The following is a 16,158-nucleotide window of genomic DNA, read 5'->3' on the forward strand; positions in this document are numbered from 1 at the left end:
CCTTCCCAATACTGCTGCCACTAATTCGATTTGTATGCTCTTGTCCAGCTCTACCCTTTAATTATGCTTTCCTGGGGACCACACTGGTCTTGAGTCTTCAGGTACAGTGCCATAGGGCATCAATCACCCATGGAAATGTCATGAGCTCACAGGGAATTGTGACCAAGTGGACACTCCAGGTGAAGGAGGGGTGGGGGTTAGAGGACAATTGGTCATAGCTATGTGGATGTCCTTCGCCTGAGATTAGCAGTTGGAGTAGGATGGGGTAAAAATCGGTGTAAGCAGTGGGCATCAAGCCCAAGTCTGACACTAAAGTCAGTGTCGGCGACATTCTCAATGGCCTGGGAAGTTTAAACTTCCCAGGTAAATACCATGCATGTGCACAGGTGGGAGACTTCTTCTGGGTGCCAATGGCGACAAACCTCTGAACATTCACCACTCTTGCCACTGGAAGATCTGGGCCAACAACTTCTGTGTTAATCTGACTCTGAAAAAATGACCTGATTTTTTTTCTTTCTTTTCTTAGAAAAGTTTCATCGCCATCATTACTTAGTGGTTTCTATTTGCGTTTTTGTCGTTCTTGCCAGTGTTTGCACCTGCCTGTCTTTTCTAAAGCCAAAGAAAGGTAGGTATCCATCTTCATTGCCACCTCAAATGAATGGCAATTGGTGACGAAGCTAATCATCTTTAATGCCAGTGATGCAGTTTTCTATCTATCTTGTATATTAAAAAATGTCTCGTCAGTGATTCCATTCTAAATTCCTGGGTTTCACATTGATAAAGGAAACTGCCCATTTAAATTCCATCACCCTATAATTACACCGTCATAACAGTGGCAGTGCTTTGTTTCATCTTCCAGCTCCAGACTGGACACTGCAGAGAAACCTTGTTTCTGTTGATTCAGTTTGTTATTTAACCATAAATGATATAAAATAAAAGTATTATATGAACAGATGCACATGATATGTTTCCTTTAAAATTGGAACTGAGTTAGATCTGTATGCCTTTGTCTAGCTCTGCCCTCTAATCATGCTTTACCTGGAGACCACACTTGGTCACCTGTGGAAATGTCATGAGCTCACAACAGAGAATGGAGACCAGTGGACACTCTAGGTGAAGGTGTGCGGCTTAGAGGATGATTGAACTTGAGCATGCAGATATCATTCAATGTCCATCTCAAAGTTATCTGTCCTGTTTCTTTGCATTTTCATTATAAATTGTGTTGACCACATTTATAATGAAAACTGCCCGTGTAAGTTTGTCACGTGGTGATGCTGCAGTGTCTGCACTACCAGTAGAGTATTATTACAGTCCAAGTTTGTACAGACGGTTTCCATTATAAATGTGGACATAGGAATTTAGAGTGGATAAGTTGATGGGAAATGCATGAACATGTCCTTTTGATACAGATATTTCTGCAATATATACATTTCCTAGTGGATATAATATACATCTCCTAGTGCACCTTGCACAATGACATTCTATTAGTTTTCCTAATTACCTGCTGTACCCGCATACTAGCCTGTTGTGATTCACACACCCAGATCCCTCTGAATCTGAGCTCTACAACCTTTCGCTATTTAGATAATGTTTTTTTATTCTTCCTGCCAAAATTGACAATTTCACATTTTCCCACATTATAGTCCAAACCTTTATCCACTCATTTAACCCATCTATGTCCCTTTATAGCTGCCTTAGGCCCTCTTCAAAATTTACTTTCCTACCTATCTTTGTGTCATCAGTAAATTTAGCAACCATATCTTCCGTGCCTTCATCGAAGTCACTTATATAAATTATAAAAAGTTGAGGTCCCAGCACTGATCCCTGTGGCACACCATTCGTTACATCATTCCAACCAGAAAAAGACCCATTTATGACAATTGTCTGTCATCTGTTAGCTAGCGAGTCTTCTAACCAGGCCAATATGTGAACCCCTACACCATGATCTTTTATTTTCCACAATAACCTTGATGTGGCAGCTTATCAAATGCCTTCTGGAAATCTAAGTAAAGGTTCCTGTTTATCCACAGCACATGTGACTCCTTCAAAGAACTCCAATAAATTGGTTAAACATGATTTCCCTTGTACAAAACCATGCTGACTCTGCCTGATTGCCTTGAATTCTTCTAAGTGCCCTGCTATAACAACTTTTAATAATAGCTTCTAACATTTTCCCCATGACAGATGTGAGGCTAATTGGCTTGTTGTTTCCTGCTTTCTGCCTCCACCCCCCCACCGCCTTTTTGAATAAAGGAATTATATTTGCTACTTTCCAATCGAGCGGAACCTTCCCCCAAATCTGGGGAGCTTTGGAATATTAAAACCCAACACATCAACTACCTCACTAGTCACATCTTTTAAGATGCTAGGATGAAGCCCATCAGGACCCAGGGATTTGTCAGCCCACAGCTGCAACAATTTAATCAATACCAATTCCCCGATGATTGTAATTTTCCAGAGTTCCTCCCTCCCTTCCATTTCCTGATTTATAGCTTTTTCTGGGATGTTACTTGTATCCTTTATAGTGAAGACTGATGGAAAATACCTATTCAATTCATCTGCCATTTCCTTACTTCCCATTATTAATTCCCAAGACTCACTTTCTATAGGATCAATGCTCACTTTAACTCTTTTCTTATTTAACTATCTATAGAAACTCTTACCATCCGTCTTTGTATTACTAGCTAGCTTTCTTTCGCACTCTAATTTTTCCCTCCTTATTAATCTTTTTGTCATTCTATGTTCTTTATGTCCAAACTTCTGACCTGTCACCCGAATTTGTGCAACTATATGTCTTTTCTTTAAGTTTGATACTGTCTTTAACTTTTTTAGTTAACCATGGATGGTGGGTTGCCGCCTTGGAATTTTTCTTTCTCATTGGAATGTATCTATTCTGAGGTGTTCTGAAATATCCTTTTAAATGTCTGCCACTGCATCTCTATTCACCTATCTCTTAATCTCATTTGCTAGTTCACTTTAGCTAGCTCTGTTTTCATGCCCTCCATAATTGCCCTTATTTAAGTCTAAAATACTAGTCTTGAACCCACGCTTCTGTCCCTTTTTAAATGAATGTAAAATTCAATCATATTATGATTACTGCTACCTAGGGGTGCCTTCACTGAGGTTTATCAATTAATCCTGCCTTATTGCACAATACTAAGTCTGGTATAGCCTGCTCTCTTGCTTGGCTCCAGAGCATGCTGTTCTAAGAAACTATCCTGAAAACATTTTATAAATTCCTCATCTATGCTACCTTTACCCATCTGATTTTTCCAGTCTGTATATAGATTAAAATCCCTCATGATTATGACTGTACCTTTTCTGACAAGCTGCCATTACCTTTTCCTTTATATTCTGTCCTACTGTTTAGTTACAATTAGGGAGACTGTACACCACTCCCACAAGTGACTTCTTGTCTTTAGCATTTCTCAACTGAGCCCAAACTGCTTCTACATCCTGCTTTCCTGAATTTAGGGCATCCTTCTCTAATGTGCTAATTAAGAGCCACCCCTCCAATATTCAGGTCTCGATCTATGTCATCCTGTAGCCATGTCACAGTAATGGCTATCAGATCATATTTATTTCTGTTTGCACTACCAGTTCATCTGTTTTGTTTTGAATGCTACATGTATTCAGATGCAGAGCCTTTAGTTTTGTACTTTTTTAAATTATTTTTGTAACATCTAGCCTTATCCTGTTGATTTACTCTTAGATTTGAAATCTCTGTCCCTCCCTTTCACAGCCTATTTATCATTTCTCATATTAGTACCTTTCTCTCTTACCTTGTCTCTACTCTTTGGTTTACCACATCTTCCCAAATTTGATCCCTTGCGCCCACCATTTAGTTTAGAACCCTCTACTTCCCTAGCTATGCAGCTCACTAGAACACCAGCCCTAGCGTGGTTCAGGTGTAGACCCTCCCAGCCCCTTTTGTCCCCAGTACTGGTGCCAGTGCCCCGCGCATCAGAACCCTCTTCTCCCACACCAGTCTTTGAACCATGCATTTATTTCTCTAATCTTATTTGGCCTATGTCAGTTTGCATGTGGCATAGATCCAGACATTATTATCTTTGTTCTCAATTTAGTACCTAGCTCCTCATACTGACTATGCAGAGCCTCCTTCCTCATCCTGCCTATGTCTTTGGTACCTACATGGACCACCTTTTTGCTCCCCTCACTCGATTGGCTTCCTGTACCACAGCGCCATGGTCATTCAGCTCACCCACCCTGCAGCCACCCCCCCAACCTCTCATCCAAACAAGCTAAAAGAGCCTCAAACCTGTTGGGCAACTCAGAGGCTGACACTCCTGCACTCCTGTCCTCTGGGTCCACTTAGCTCCTTCAGCTGCTGTCACACCCTCCTGTCCCTGACTACCTTCCAAATCAGAAGACCCTAACCTAAGGGGTGTGACCGCCTCCTGGTACAATGTGTCCATGTAACTTTCCCCCTCCCTCATATGTCGGAGTGACTGTGCTCAGCCTCCAGTTCAATTACTCTGAGCCGAAGCTCCTCAAGCCACAGACACTTACTGCAGATGTGGTTGCCCTGAATCACACTGGTGTCGAGGTGCACCAACATGCTGTAGCCAAGACACAGCACCTATCCTGCCATTTTTATGTGTTTTAATTAATTACTTAATTATTTTATTCAATTGTTTTCTTTTGTGTTTTATTAATCTTACCACAAATTCCTGTACTATTTTAAACCTTAGGAATAGATTAGGCCTTAACAACCTACCGGATACTTACCAGATACTCACCAAACAGCTAGCATCTTCCCCAATTCCTTTACGGTCAAAAAGTTAGAAAAAGCAAAAGCATAACTTCCTTGTTTTGGTTCTCGATGCCCTTACACTTCTCCCATACACTTTCTTAATCACCTTTTATCAACTTGTCCTGCCACCTTCAACAATTTGTGACACTCTTCACCAATCTCTCCCCCAAAAAGCAGGTCTCTCTGCCTTAGAACCCTCTGCAGAATAGTACCATTTAGATTATACTGCCTCTCCATTGTTGTTATCCAAAAGTGCATCACTTCATATTTAACTGCATTCAATTGTATCTGCCAGATTTTTGCCCACTTTGACTGAGCCTATATCCTCATGAAGTCTGCCACTATCCTTTTTTTAATTCATTCATGGAATGTATGTGTCACTGACAAGGCCAGCATTTATTTCTCATCCCTAATTAGCCTTGAGAAGATGGCAGTGAGCTGCCTTCTTAAACTGCTGCAATCTGTGTGGTGTAGTTACATTCACAGCGTTGATAGGAAATTAACCTAGTAACCATGAAGGAACAGTGATATGTTTCCAAGTCATGTGACTTGGAGGGAACTTTGTGTATGGGAACACCACCACCTGCCTGTTGCCCTTGTTCTCTAGGTGGTAGAGGTCACAGATTTGGGAGGTGCTATTGAAGATGCTTTGACGAGTTGTATCTTATAGGTGGTACACACTGCTGCCATGGTGCACCTGCTCACTAATTACTGCATCGACAAGTTTGATATCATCCTCGACTTTGAAACTGTACAAAATCGATATAGGGAATACAATGGGTGAATCTGTGAAACTACTTTTGTAATAAGGGGAATGTGGCTTTTAATTTGTACATTTCTCCCCATCTCCCATTTAGAGTCATAGAGTTATACAGCACTGAAACAGGCCCTTTGATCCATTATGTCCATGTCGGCCATCACACAAGGTGGACAGCAAATTGTGGATATGTAACAGCGTTCACAGATCTAATCTCCAGGTAACATCTTCCAGCAGCTGCTGTCTAAATCTCAAGACTTTTCTTAACAACATTATGGCAAATATGACGTCTATGGCAGAAGGACATTTTGATCATAATGCTCTATGTCTTAATGTCCAATGTCACGTTCTGTTTTTAACAGATGAATTTTACCCCATTTTCCAGCACTTGGCCCATAGCCCTCCATTTAAGATGGAGATGATTTTTTTTATTTTCTGAGGGTCGTTAGTCTAAGGAATTCTCTTCCCCAGTGAGCAGTGGAGGCAGGGTCATTAAATATTTTTAAGGCTGAGGTAGATAGATCCTTGATTAGCAAGGGGATCACAGGTTATGGAGGGTAGACAGGAAAGTAGAGTTGAGGCCACAGTCAGATCAGCCATGATCTTATCAAATGGTGAAGCAGGCTCAAAGGGCTGAACAGCCTAATCCTGCTCCTAATTCGTATGTATGTAGCAAAGAGCAATGTAATAAATTGTCTGTTTGATTGTTGATTTTAGTAATGGCGATTGAGGAAGAATGTTGACCAGGGTTCCAGAAGGGCTCCCCGACTCTTTGAATTGTGCCATGGAATCCTTTAAATGCTTTGATGTCTCATTCAAAAGACATCAGCTCTTTGACTGATTCGCACTCTCACAATGCTGCACAGAGGTGTCAGCCTAGATAACGTGCTCATGTTTCGGGAATGGAGCTTAAATGCACAATTTTCTGAGGTGGAGAACGATCGCTACCTCAAAGTTAAAATAAATGTCCAGTATCTTACATTGGGACCTAGAAATTTTGGAGGTGTGACCTTTAGCCTGATCACAGCTCTCTAGGACCAGGCTGAAAAGGGGTGAATGGCTTCTTGCTTTTTTTTTTGACTGTCTTCAGTGAAGCATCTTCTCAATGAATGTTAAGTTTGAATGCCCAAACAGTTCAACTTTCTGCTGGTGGAAGGGCTACAAGTCTACATTGTTACTCAGCACAGTAGAGGGTAGTTAGTCTTACTGCATGTCTCTTTGCCAAGGCTTCTTACATGATGTTATTAGCGCACTTGGTACGTGACTTTGGACGTTAAGACATAGAGCATTATGATCAAAATGTCCTTCTACCATGGATGTCATATTTGCCATAAATTTGTTGAGAAAAGTCTTGAGATTTCGACAGCAGCTGCTGGAAGATGTTACCTGGAGACTGGATCTGTGAATGCTGTTACATATCCACAATTTGCTGTCCACCTTGATTGAGTTCCATTGATAAGTAGGTACTGCTAAAGCTCCACAATGCAAACTAGTCAAATTACTGCTATGATTAGAGGGGAAGTGACAATTAGTTAGTTAGTTAGTTAGTGTTCATCATTTTCTAAGGAATGGTTCATATTCTATTGTGTGCTACTAAATATTAGATCTATGCTTTAGTCGGTTTAAATGTCAACTTTAATTATGATAGAATTATTTATCTCTCAAAGGATATTACCAAAATTAAATTAACTGGTCATTTATCTTGCCTCACTTTATGGGGCCTTATTGTCTCATTTGCCCACATAACAACAGTGACTACAAAAGTAATTAATTGTCTCTGAAGCTACGCTGGCAATTGGCCTCAAAATATTTGGGCTCAGAAAGGAAAACACAATCCAAAACCCCATTGCTGAAGGCTATTCTTGCTGATTGCTATTCATTAACTCGTGCTGCAGTTGCACTTGAAAACACCTGCTAAAAACAGAACATGACTTAAATGTGATGGCCTCCACTGTTAAATAATCTGCCCACATAATATCCCTCCCTGCCCTGGCCTTTTAGCTTGCATCTTTCTCTAATCTCTCTTTGATTTCCCCTGCTTCCTTCTCCCAAGTTCACCTGTGCATGAGACCCACCTTCTGTTCACTTGACTCAATTCCCACTAAATTGCTGACCACCCAGCTCCTCTTACTGGTCCCATGTTATCTGATATTGTTGACAGTTCTGTATCATCAGGTACTGTCTCCCTCTCTCAAATTTGAAGTACCGACCCTTGATCACTCCCTGTTTGCAAACTACCACACCTTCTCTAACCTCCCTTTCTTCTCCAAATCCTTGAACATGTTGCCTTCCAAATCCTTACCGATCTCCCCCAAAGATCTATGTTTGAATCTCTACAGTCGGCCTTTCATTCCTGCCACAATACTGAAATGGTTCAAAGTCACAAATGGTATCCATTGTGACAAAAGGTGAACTGTCCCTCTTCGTTCTCCCCAACCTGTCTTCAGTCTTTGACATGTTTGACCATACCATCCAACGCCGATGCCTTTCTACTATCATTCAGTTGGATGGAATTGCACTCACCTGGTTCCATTCTTAGTGAATATAAAAACAAAGTGCTGGAAAAACCCAGCAGGTCTGGCAGTATCTGTGCAACGAGAAACAGAGTTATCGTTTCAAGTCCAATATGACTTCAAAACTGATTTTTATCCTTTCTTATCTATCCAGTCATAGCCAGATAATTATCCGCAATGACTTCTCATCCTGCTCTTGCACTGTTTTCTCTTGTGTTCCCCTAAAAATCGACCCTTGGCCTCCTCCTACTTTCATCTACATGCTGCCCCTTGGTGACATCATCTGAAAAAGGTGTTAGGTCCCCCAGCTCTCTCTCGAACACCTTTGTTGATCCCTGCACAATTGCTACATTGCTACTTGTCCAACATCCAGTAGTGCATGACCAGAAATTTCCTCCAACTAAATATTGAGAAGACTGAACACATTGTCTTAAATCCAGTCCCCGCCACTGATATTGTTCTCTAGCCACCTGACTCCAGCCCTCTCTCTGGTAACTGTCTGTGGTTATCTGATGGTTTGCAACTTTGGTGTCATGTTTAACCCCAAAATAATCATCTGACCACATATCCATGTCATCACTAAGACTGCCTATTTCCATCTCTCTAACACTGCCCAACACTTCATTGCTAAAACCCTTATCCATGCCTTTGTTATTTCCGGATATGAATATCCCTCTGCCCTTCTGGCCAACCTCTCATGTCCTAGGTTCCGTAAATATTAGGCCATACAAAAGTTTGCTGCCTAACTTGCGCCACGTCCCATTCACCCATCACCCCTGTGCTCCCAGTTAACCAATGCCTCAGTTTTTAAATGCTGATCCTTGTTTTCACATTCCTCCTTGGCCTCGCCCCTCCCTATCTCCTGTAATTTCCTCCAATCCTACAACCCTCTCAGATATCTGCGCTCTTTGAATTCTGTCCTCTTGAACATCTCGATTTTTGTTTTTATCAGACTACTATTGGCAATCGTGCCTTCAACAGTCAAAGCCTTTAGCTCTGGAATTCCTACCTCCCTTTTCTACTGCAAGACACTCCTTAAATCCTACCTCTGTGACCAAGCTTTTAATTATCAACCCTAACCTCTTATTGGGTACGGTGTCAAATTTTTATTTGATAATACTCCTGTGAAGCGCCTTGGGACATTTTACTATGTCAAAGGTGCTGTACAAATGCAAATTGTTGTTGTCATCTAGGCTCACATATGAAGAAAGATTATTTGATGAAATACCAGAAAACAACTAATGTTCTACCAGAATGGATTTGCACCTTCAAAAGTAGAGAAATCTTTTTGAGAAAAAGAAGTTGTCCTGCATATTTGCATATCTGCTCCCCATTCAATCCATCAACTATATGTTAACTTTTTTTAGAATAAAAATAAATGTATGACATTTTCTAGAACTGGGATTTACTGCATTTTGTGTGGAATGCTGCTCACTCTTCTTTATTTGGCTACAGATGAACCTGCGAAGATTAGTGAAGGCAATGCCGATATTGATGGCCCTAAAGATTCAGATAATACATCAGCCAATGAAGCTGATTTTAAAAATGGAGAATGAAAGACCAAAATCCAGGGAGGAAGGTCCTCTGATGAATAACTGTTGAATGCATTGCAACTGACTGTTTTTGGATAAGCCATTTGGTGGTGAGAACAACAGCTAATTTGACGACTGTAATGTGTTCCCCATCCTTACCATTTAAAAAAAATTCTTTCACATGTGCATCACTGGCTAGGCCAGTATTTCATTGCCCTTGAGGAGGTGGTGGTGAGCCTTGAACTGCTGCAGCCCATGTGGTGCAGGTAGGCCAAGTGGCCCAAACTGAGCATCAGTGAGCAGGTTATTGCTGAGTAAGTGCCACTTGGCAGCACTATCGACGACCCCTTCCATCGCTTTACAGATGATGAAAAGTAGACTGATGGGAGGGTAATTGGCCGGGTTGGATTTGTCCTGCTTTTGAGGACGGGTACATTCCAGTGTTGTAGCTGTACTGGAACAACTTGGCGAAGGACGTTGCTAGTTCTGGTCCACAAGTCTTCAGTACTATTACCGGAATGTTGTCAGGGCCCATAGCCTTTGCAGTTGGAGAAGGGGATATTTGTGTAGCCTTCTCATCCAATTAGTTGTTTACTTGTCCACCACCATTCATGACAGGATGTGGCAGGACTGCAGAGCTTAGATCTGATCCACTGATTAAGGGAAAGGGCTCACTGTGCTGCTAGTGCCTGAACAGTAGTCTAGTCATTTTGTGACATCTACTATTAATGCAGTCCTACTAGGGCAAAGGATTGGAATATGCATTTATGCCCTCCTTTGTTAATAAATAAACAGACTTAAAAATATGAGCTACTATTCCATGAATAGACTTAAAAAAATAAATGAACCACCCAATGCGGCACTTAAGTTATACAGATCCAAAAGTCTCAGCTTTAGTTTTGAGCCTGTGTTGAGTTGATTTATCACAGCAGTGATAGAGTTCAGGTTGCTGTAATTGGCTTCAGAGTTCTTAAGTTAAGGATTGGAAATTAGGTTCTCAAATCAGTGAACGTTAGATGAGACAGAAGAGAGGCATTGGCACTCAGATCAACACTGACATAGACAGCACTTTCAGGTGATTAAAAAAGAGACTTTAAGGGATGGGAAACACATTTTTTTGGACATCCAAGACATCCTCAGCGTGGCATCCATGAACATGAACTTCAGTGTTTAATCCCAGTATTTATCTTTTTTAAACAAAAAGGGATAAACATGTCATAATTGGATTTTTAAACAGCAGTAAATCCATGACTACCAGTCAAAAAGGAGGGAACTTAAGAGTCCAATCATGGACCCATGACCCTGAGTCGATATCGCCCTTGAATTCAGGGACAGGCCACAATGATGATGAGTCCACATATGTAATTATTGCTGTGCTTTTGAGCGGAGAAGATTCTTCATCTGTTCTCCAATCAAGTAATCTTCAACTCTTCACTATATGTTTAATATTGGACTCAAATTCATCACGTGGAGACTATACCGGAACATTCTTAAATACTTAGCTCCTGATATGCTAAGGTAGCCATTCCATTGTATGTGTAAGACTCCTGAGATTTGTGATTACAACAGCATTAGTGCTGAATGCCAAAACCAATTGCTGCATTTTGACATTAACAGTCCACCAACCAGTCGCCTCCTATTTCACACAAGCGTTTCAGTGATTACTCTTGCTTTCTGTCAGTGAAATTCATTCCTTTCCTTTGAGGATTGAAAATAGATTTCAAGCCAAAACAAAAACAATTTTTAAAGAAGTGTTGCAATAGTAAAATTCTATTGCATTTTAAAAGAAATGATCTGCATCTTATATCAATTAATTATGTAAATTATTTTATTTTACTTTAAAAACAAAACAAAGCTACCTGCATTACATTTTTAAATCGCTCCCACTTGCAGTGGTGAGTACAGCTGCAGCATATCTTGTTCCATGTCTAGTTCTTATATCCTGCTCCACCCAAATGAAGCTTCATTCAAGGAGAGTGACTTTTCTTTTCTCTGAATTGACCCTTATAGGCCTTAACCTTGTAGAAATCATTTAAACATCTGAAAATGCTAGAAACACACTAAAGGTCCACCAGCACCTAACAATATAAAAGACATTTTTGATATTTTGGGCCTAGGTCCTTAATTTCAAAGAAGGGTCTACACCTAAAATGTTAACCTACATTTTCAGCATTTTAACTTTTTATGCCTTTAAAGTTTTGAATTCAATATAATAATTGTGTTTAACTTATAAAATATTTTTGTAAAACTTTTTTTAAACTTGTTCTACTTTTTATTTTTAAACATTGATTTGAAGATCTTCAAAGCTCAAAACCTAAGAATGGAAATGGCCTCTCTTTTCTGTCTGTGGGCAGTTAGCATAAAATAGCTGAAATTAAATATTTAATATTTAAACGATTGGGTGATAGATGTGTTATGATGTGGTAGATGGTGTGTGTGCCAGGCAGACCAAATCCACAAGAGAAACTTGGCCACGCTATCACAATGGTTTTGCAATTTGTATTTATTATGAGATGTGTGCACTGAATTCAGAAGTAGGAATCCATTAAGGCTTTTAGAGATTTTAAAAATTAAATTAAAATATTTATTAACAAAATATTTGAAGCACATACATGAGACCATAATTATTTAATACTATAACAAAAATTCCTAATTAGCCTGACTCTGAGTCAAGGCAATAGTCCAAAATAGATATTAGATAGTAAAAAAAAATCAACAAGTTAACACAGTATCCACTTGACGGTGGAATTCCAAATGGCTTTCTCCAACTTTAGTTACTGGACACTACAGACTTGTGTACAAATTGCTGGAGACTTTTTCAAGGCTGTTTCTCTCACTCCTTTTAGATCTTACATGGCCCCAACATAGCCTTTCATTTTCTTTTTATATATGTTTCTCTCTCTTTAATAATCAAATTTCATTGTTCCATATGTCTTTGGAACTGTGCCTTTCCGATTTTAATATACAAAAACTTTCATTTTGCCAATATTGTCAGTAACCTTTGGGGGAAAAAAACACATTGTTTAGTCTTGCTTATCTGGCTAGTTGTAAACAGACGAACATCCCTTTTGAAATCCAAGCAATCACTTATCTAAAAATGCAAATTCTCTTCACACCTTTCATGCTCAGACAGCATCCATGTTTACTCATTAGCATTTCAAGTACATTTCTACACCTAGCTTCTTTTGATAATTTCAAGCTTGCAGTCTACCTGACTCAATGTAATTAATTCTCACACAACCATCTACACTCTCACCCATAAACTTAGTTGACAATAAACCCCAAAAAATTATGAAAATGATTATACTTTCATAACAGAAGGAATTGGTGATAATGTATAATTTTATATCTACACATTATAAATTTCTTAAAGCAGAAACCTAAGATGCAATGGCAGATTTATTTTTCATTTTGTCATAGAAGTTATGCAATGCACAGATTTTTTTTTTGTGTCCTCCAATACAATGGAATGCAATTGAAGTCTTTGGCAGTTTACAACTGGCAGATAACATGAGTAAAAAATAGCTTTGACTGAGGCACAGAGGGCCATCACAGCATTTCTTTTTGAAGTACAGTATTAATTTGCTGTTTGTTATTAAATGCTGTTGCTGGAAAAAAAATTGCACAGCAAAATGCCTAGTGTTTCCTGCTTTGCTTGTACAATATTAAAAGTTTTTTTTATGATGCATGCATAGGCTTGGAACGCTTACTGCTCTTTCTGGTGCTGATTACTACCTCCTGTTCTCGAGCCAAAACCATCTGGCATTGCAGAAGCTGGGCTCAAATGAAGGCATGTAATGTGTCATCACTCTTCAGTGACTGGGTATTTTGCATTAAAACTGCATCGAACTGATAGCTGTCTTGTGATATCTGAAAAACAGTTCAGTAGCATCTCAAAAACAATAAACACAACAAAATGTAAGCAATTGTCAGAAAACCTACAATCATAAGAGAAAAGCTGTAAAAGCATAGCATTGATGAATTATTTTTTAGCCAAAAAGAACTTATACTGAGCCATTGTGGATGCAATTGAAGTTCAAGATTCAGTTACAAGATCCCCGTTACAAAGTGCCCAAAAACAGAGAATACATTACAAGCACCAATCAATAATACAGTGAATGAGTTCAGGGACAGGAATGCATGTACCGTTTCCAGCATTTTCTGTGTTATTACATATGAGCCTGCATGCTAAATACTGCAAACCTAAATATGCTGTGTTTATTATACAGTTGGTAATTCAATAAAGAGTGCAATGTGTGTGCAGAGTTGGTATTTTTATTTGTGTTTCAGTGAATATGGTGTCTTGAGTGTATTTTATGTTTGTGTCCCATTTGTTTTCTGATGCACTTTTCACTTTTTTTAACCATGTTCTCTACATAGCCTAGTTAATTATGACTACATCGATGAGGGAAAAGAAACTGTGGGTGATCACACTAGCATCTAGCCAGAGTAAAATGGGCAGCAGTTACTGTTATACTTCACTGACTGTAGTTATAAGGAGGAAAACTTTTTCAGAAATAGCAAATTATATGACGTACTAAGTACATGGCAGGAAACATAGCCCTTCCTCAATGTGCTCCGTCAGCCACTGTTATTTATGATATAGTATTAAGATAACAGTTGCAAAGTCCTCAGAGTATACAAGAAGAATTCTCTGTACGTGGTGACTAATCAGGGTAGAAAGTGGACCTTTTCCCCCAGCCTGAAGAGCACTTACACCAATTATATGAACACTTTCAGATTTCACAAGTATGTCCACCAAATGCAAATCACACTTCAATTTTGAAAGTTGAGTTATCTGCAGCGTATTGTAAGTCTCTTAGAATGTTCTATTAATGAAATTTTATTCGAACACTAAAGAGGATCACTGAAAAGTACACAATGCACATGACTCTCAAACTTACAAATCAGCATAAAAGCAAAAAACTGCGGATGCTGGAAATCCAAAACAAAAACAAAAATACCTGGAAAAACTCAGCAGGTCTGACAGCATCTGCGGAGAGGAGCACAGTTAACGTTTCGAGTCCGCATGACTCTTCAACAGAACTAAGGAAAAATAGAAAAGGGGTGAAATATAAGCTGGTTTAAGGGTGTGGGGGGGTGGGGGCGGTGGGACGGGGGGTGGGGGTGGGGGCGGTGGGACAAGAAGAGCTGGATAGAGGGCCAGTGATAGGTGGAGATAACCAAAAGATGTCACAGACAAAAGGACAAAGAGGTGTTGAAGGTGGTGATATTATCTAAAGGAATGTGCTAATTAAGGGTAGAAAGCAGGACCAGCAAGGTACAGATAGCCCTAGTGGGGGTGGGGTGGGGTGAAGGAATCGAAAAAGGCTAAAAGGTAGAGATAAAACAATGGATGGAAATACATTTAAAAATAATGGAAATAGGTGAGAAAAGAAAAATCTATATAAATTATTGGAAAAAAACAAAAAGGAGGGGGAAAATCGGAAAGGGGGTGGGGATGGAGGAGAGAGTTCATGATCTAAAATTGTTGAACTTAATATTCAGTCTGGAAGGCTGTAAAGTGCCTAGTCGGAAGATGAGGTGCTGTTCCTCCAGTTTGCGTTGAGCTTCACTGGAACAATGCAGCAAGCCAAGGACGGACATGTGGGCATGAGAGCAGGGTGCAGTGTTGAAATGGCAAGTGACAGGGAGGCCTGGGTAATGCTTGCAGACAGACCGAAGGTGAAATTCCTGATTAGCCTGACTGAGTTTTGTCTGTGACATCTTTTGGTTATCTCCACCTATCACTGGCCCTCTATCCAGCTCTTCTTGTCTCCCCCCCCCCCCCCCCCCCCACCTCAAACCAGCTTATATTTCACCCCTTTTCTATTTTTCCTTAGTTCTGTTGAAGAGTCATGCGGACTCGAAACGTTAACTGTGTTCCTCTCCACAGATGCTGCCAGACCTGCTGAGTTTTTCCAGGTATTATCGTTTTTGCTTTACAAATCAGCATGCTTGGTAGAAAGTCATGCAGGATTTGGTGTAAAAACAACAATCCAAACTCCACCCCTGCAGCACATTGGAGGTTAAGAGCTAAGCGACTCTGCCGCAGGAACTGTAATATTAATCTTGTAATGGTGATGGAATCAAATGTAATGCCTGTGTACCCAAAATTGATAGATAACAAGTCAATGCTTTAATGCATTGGAACTGCACAAGACAAGTCCATGAAAGGAAAGAAAATTCTTGCATTTATATAATGCTTTTCATGACCATCAGACATCTCAAAGTGCGAATGAAGAAGTACTTTTATTTTTGAACTGTTATAGTGTAGGAAATGCAAAGCTAATTTTCACTCAGCAAGTTCCATCAAAACCTGGCCACTAAGATCCAATCCATACTCTCTGTATTGTGTTAGCCATGGTTCAGTTGCTGGCATTCCCACCTTTTAGTCAAAAGGTGGTGGATTCAAGACCCACTCCAGGACTTCAGCAAAACTATCTAGGCTAACACTGCAGTACAGAGGGACTGACTGTCAGTCTTGTCATGTGCTGTACATAGCTAGTTGACTTGACCGCTGCTACATGCTTCACAGCTGAGGGAAGAGAAACCACAGGTGACCACACTAGCATCCAGCCA

The 16,158-nt window shown here is 39.9% G+C and overlaps 1 protein-coding gene across 1 annotated transcript in view; it reads left to right on the top strand.

The window, feature by feature from the left end:
• LOC144691507 (uncharacterized) overlaps positions 1-13,832 on the top strand; it is a 38,027-nt gene extending 24,195 nt beyond the window's left edge. Inside the window, exons 4-5 of the mRNA XM_078559650.1 lie at positions 527-625; positions 9,500-13,832. Coding sequence (XP_078415776.1) covers positions 527-625; positions 9,500-9,600 — 200 coding nt within the window. The 3' untranslated portion in view covers positions 9,601-13,832. The remainder of the gene's footprint in view (positions 1-526; positions 626-9,499) is intronic.
• Positions 13,833-16,158: the final 2,326 nt, after the last annotated feature.

Source organism: Cetorhinus maximus, chromosome 16 (genome assembly GCF_964194155.1).
Source record: "Cetorhinus maximus chromosome 16, sCetMax3.hap1.1, whole genome shotgun sequence".
In the NCBI taxonomy this organism is placed as follows: Eukaryota; Metazoa; Chordata; class Chondrichthyes; order Lamniformes; family Cetorhinidae; genus Cetorhinus; species Cetorhinus maximus.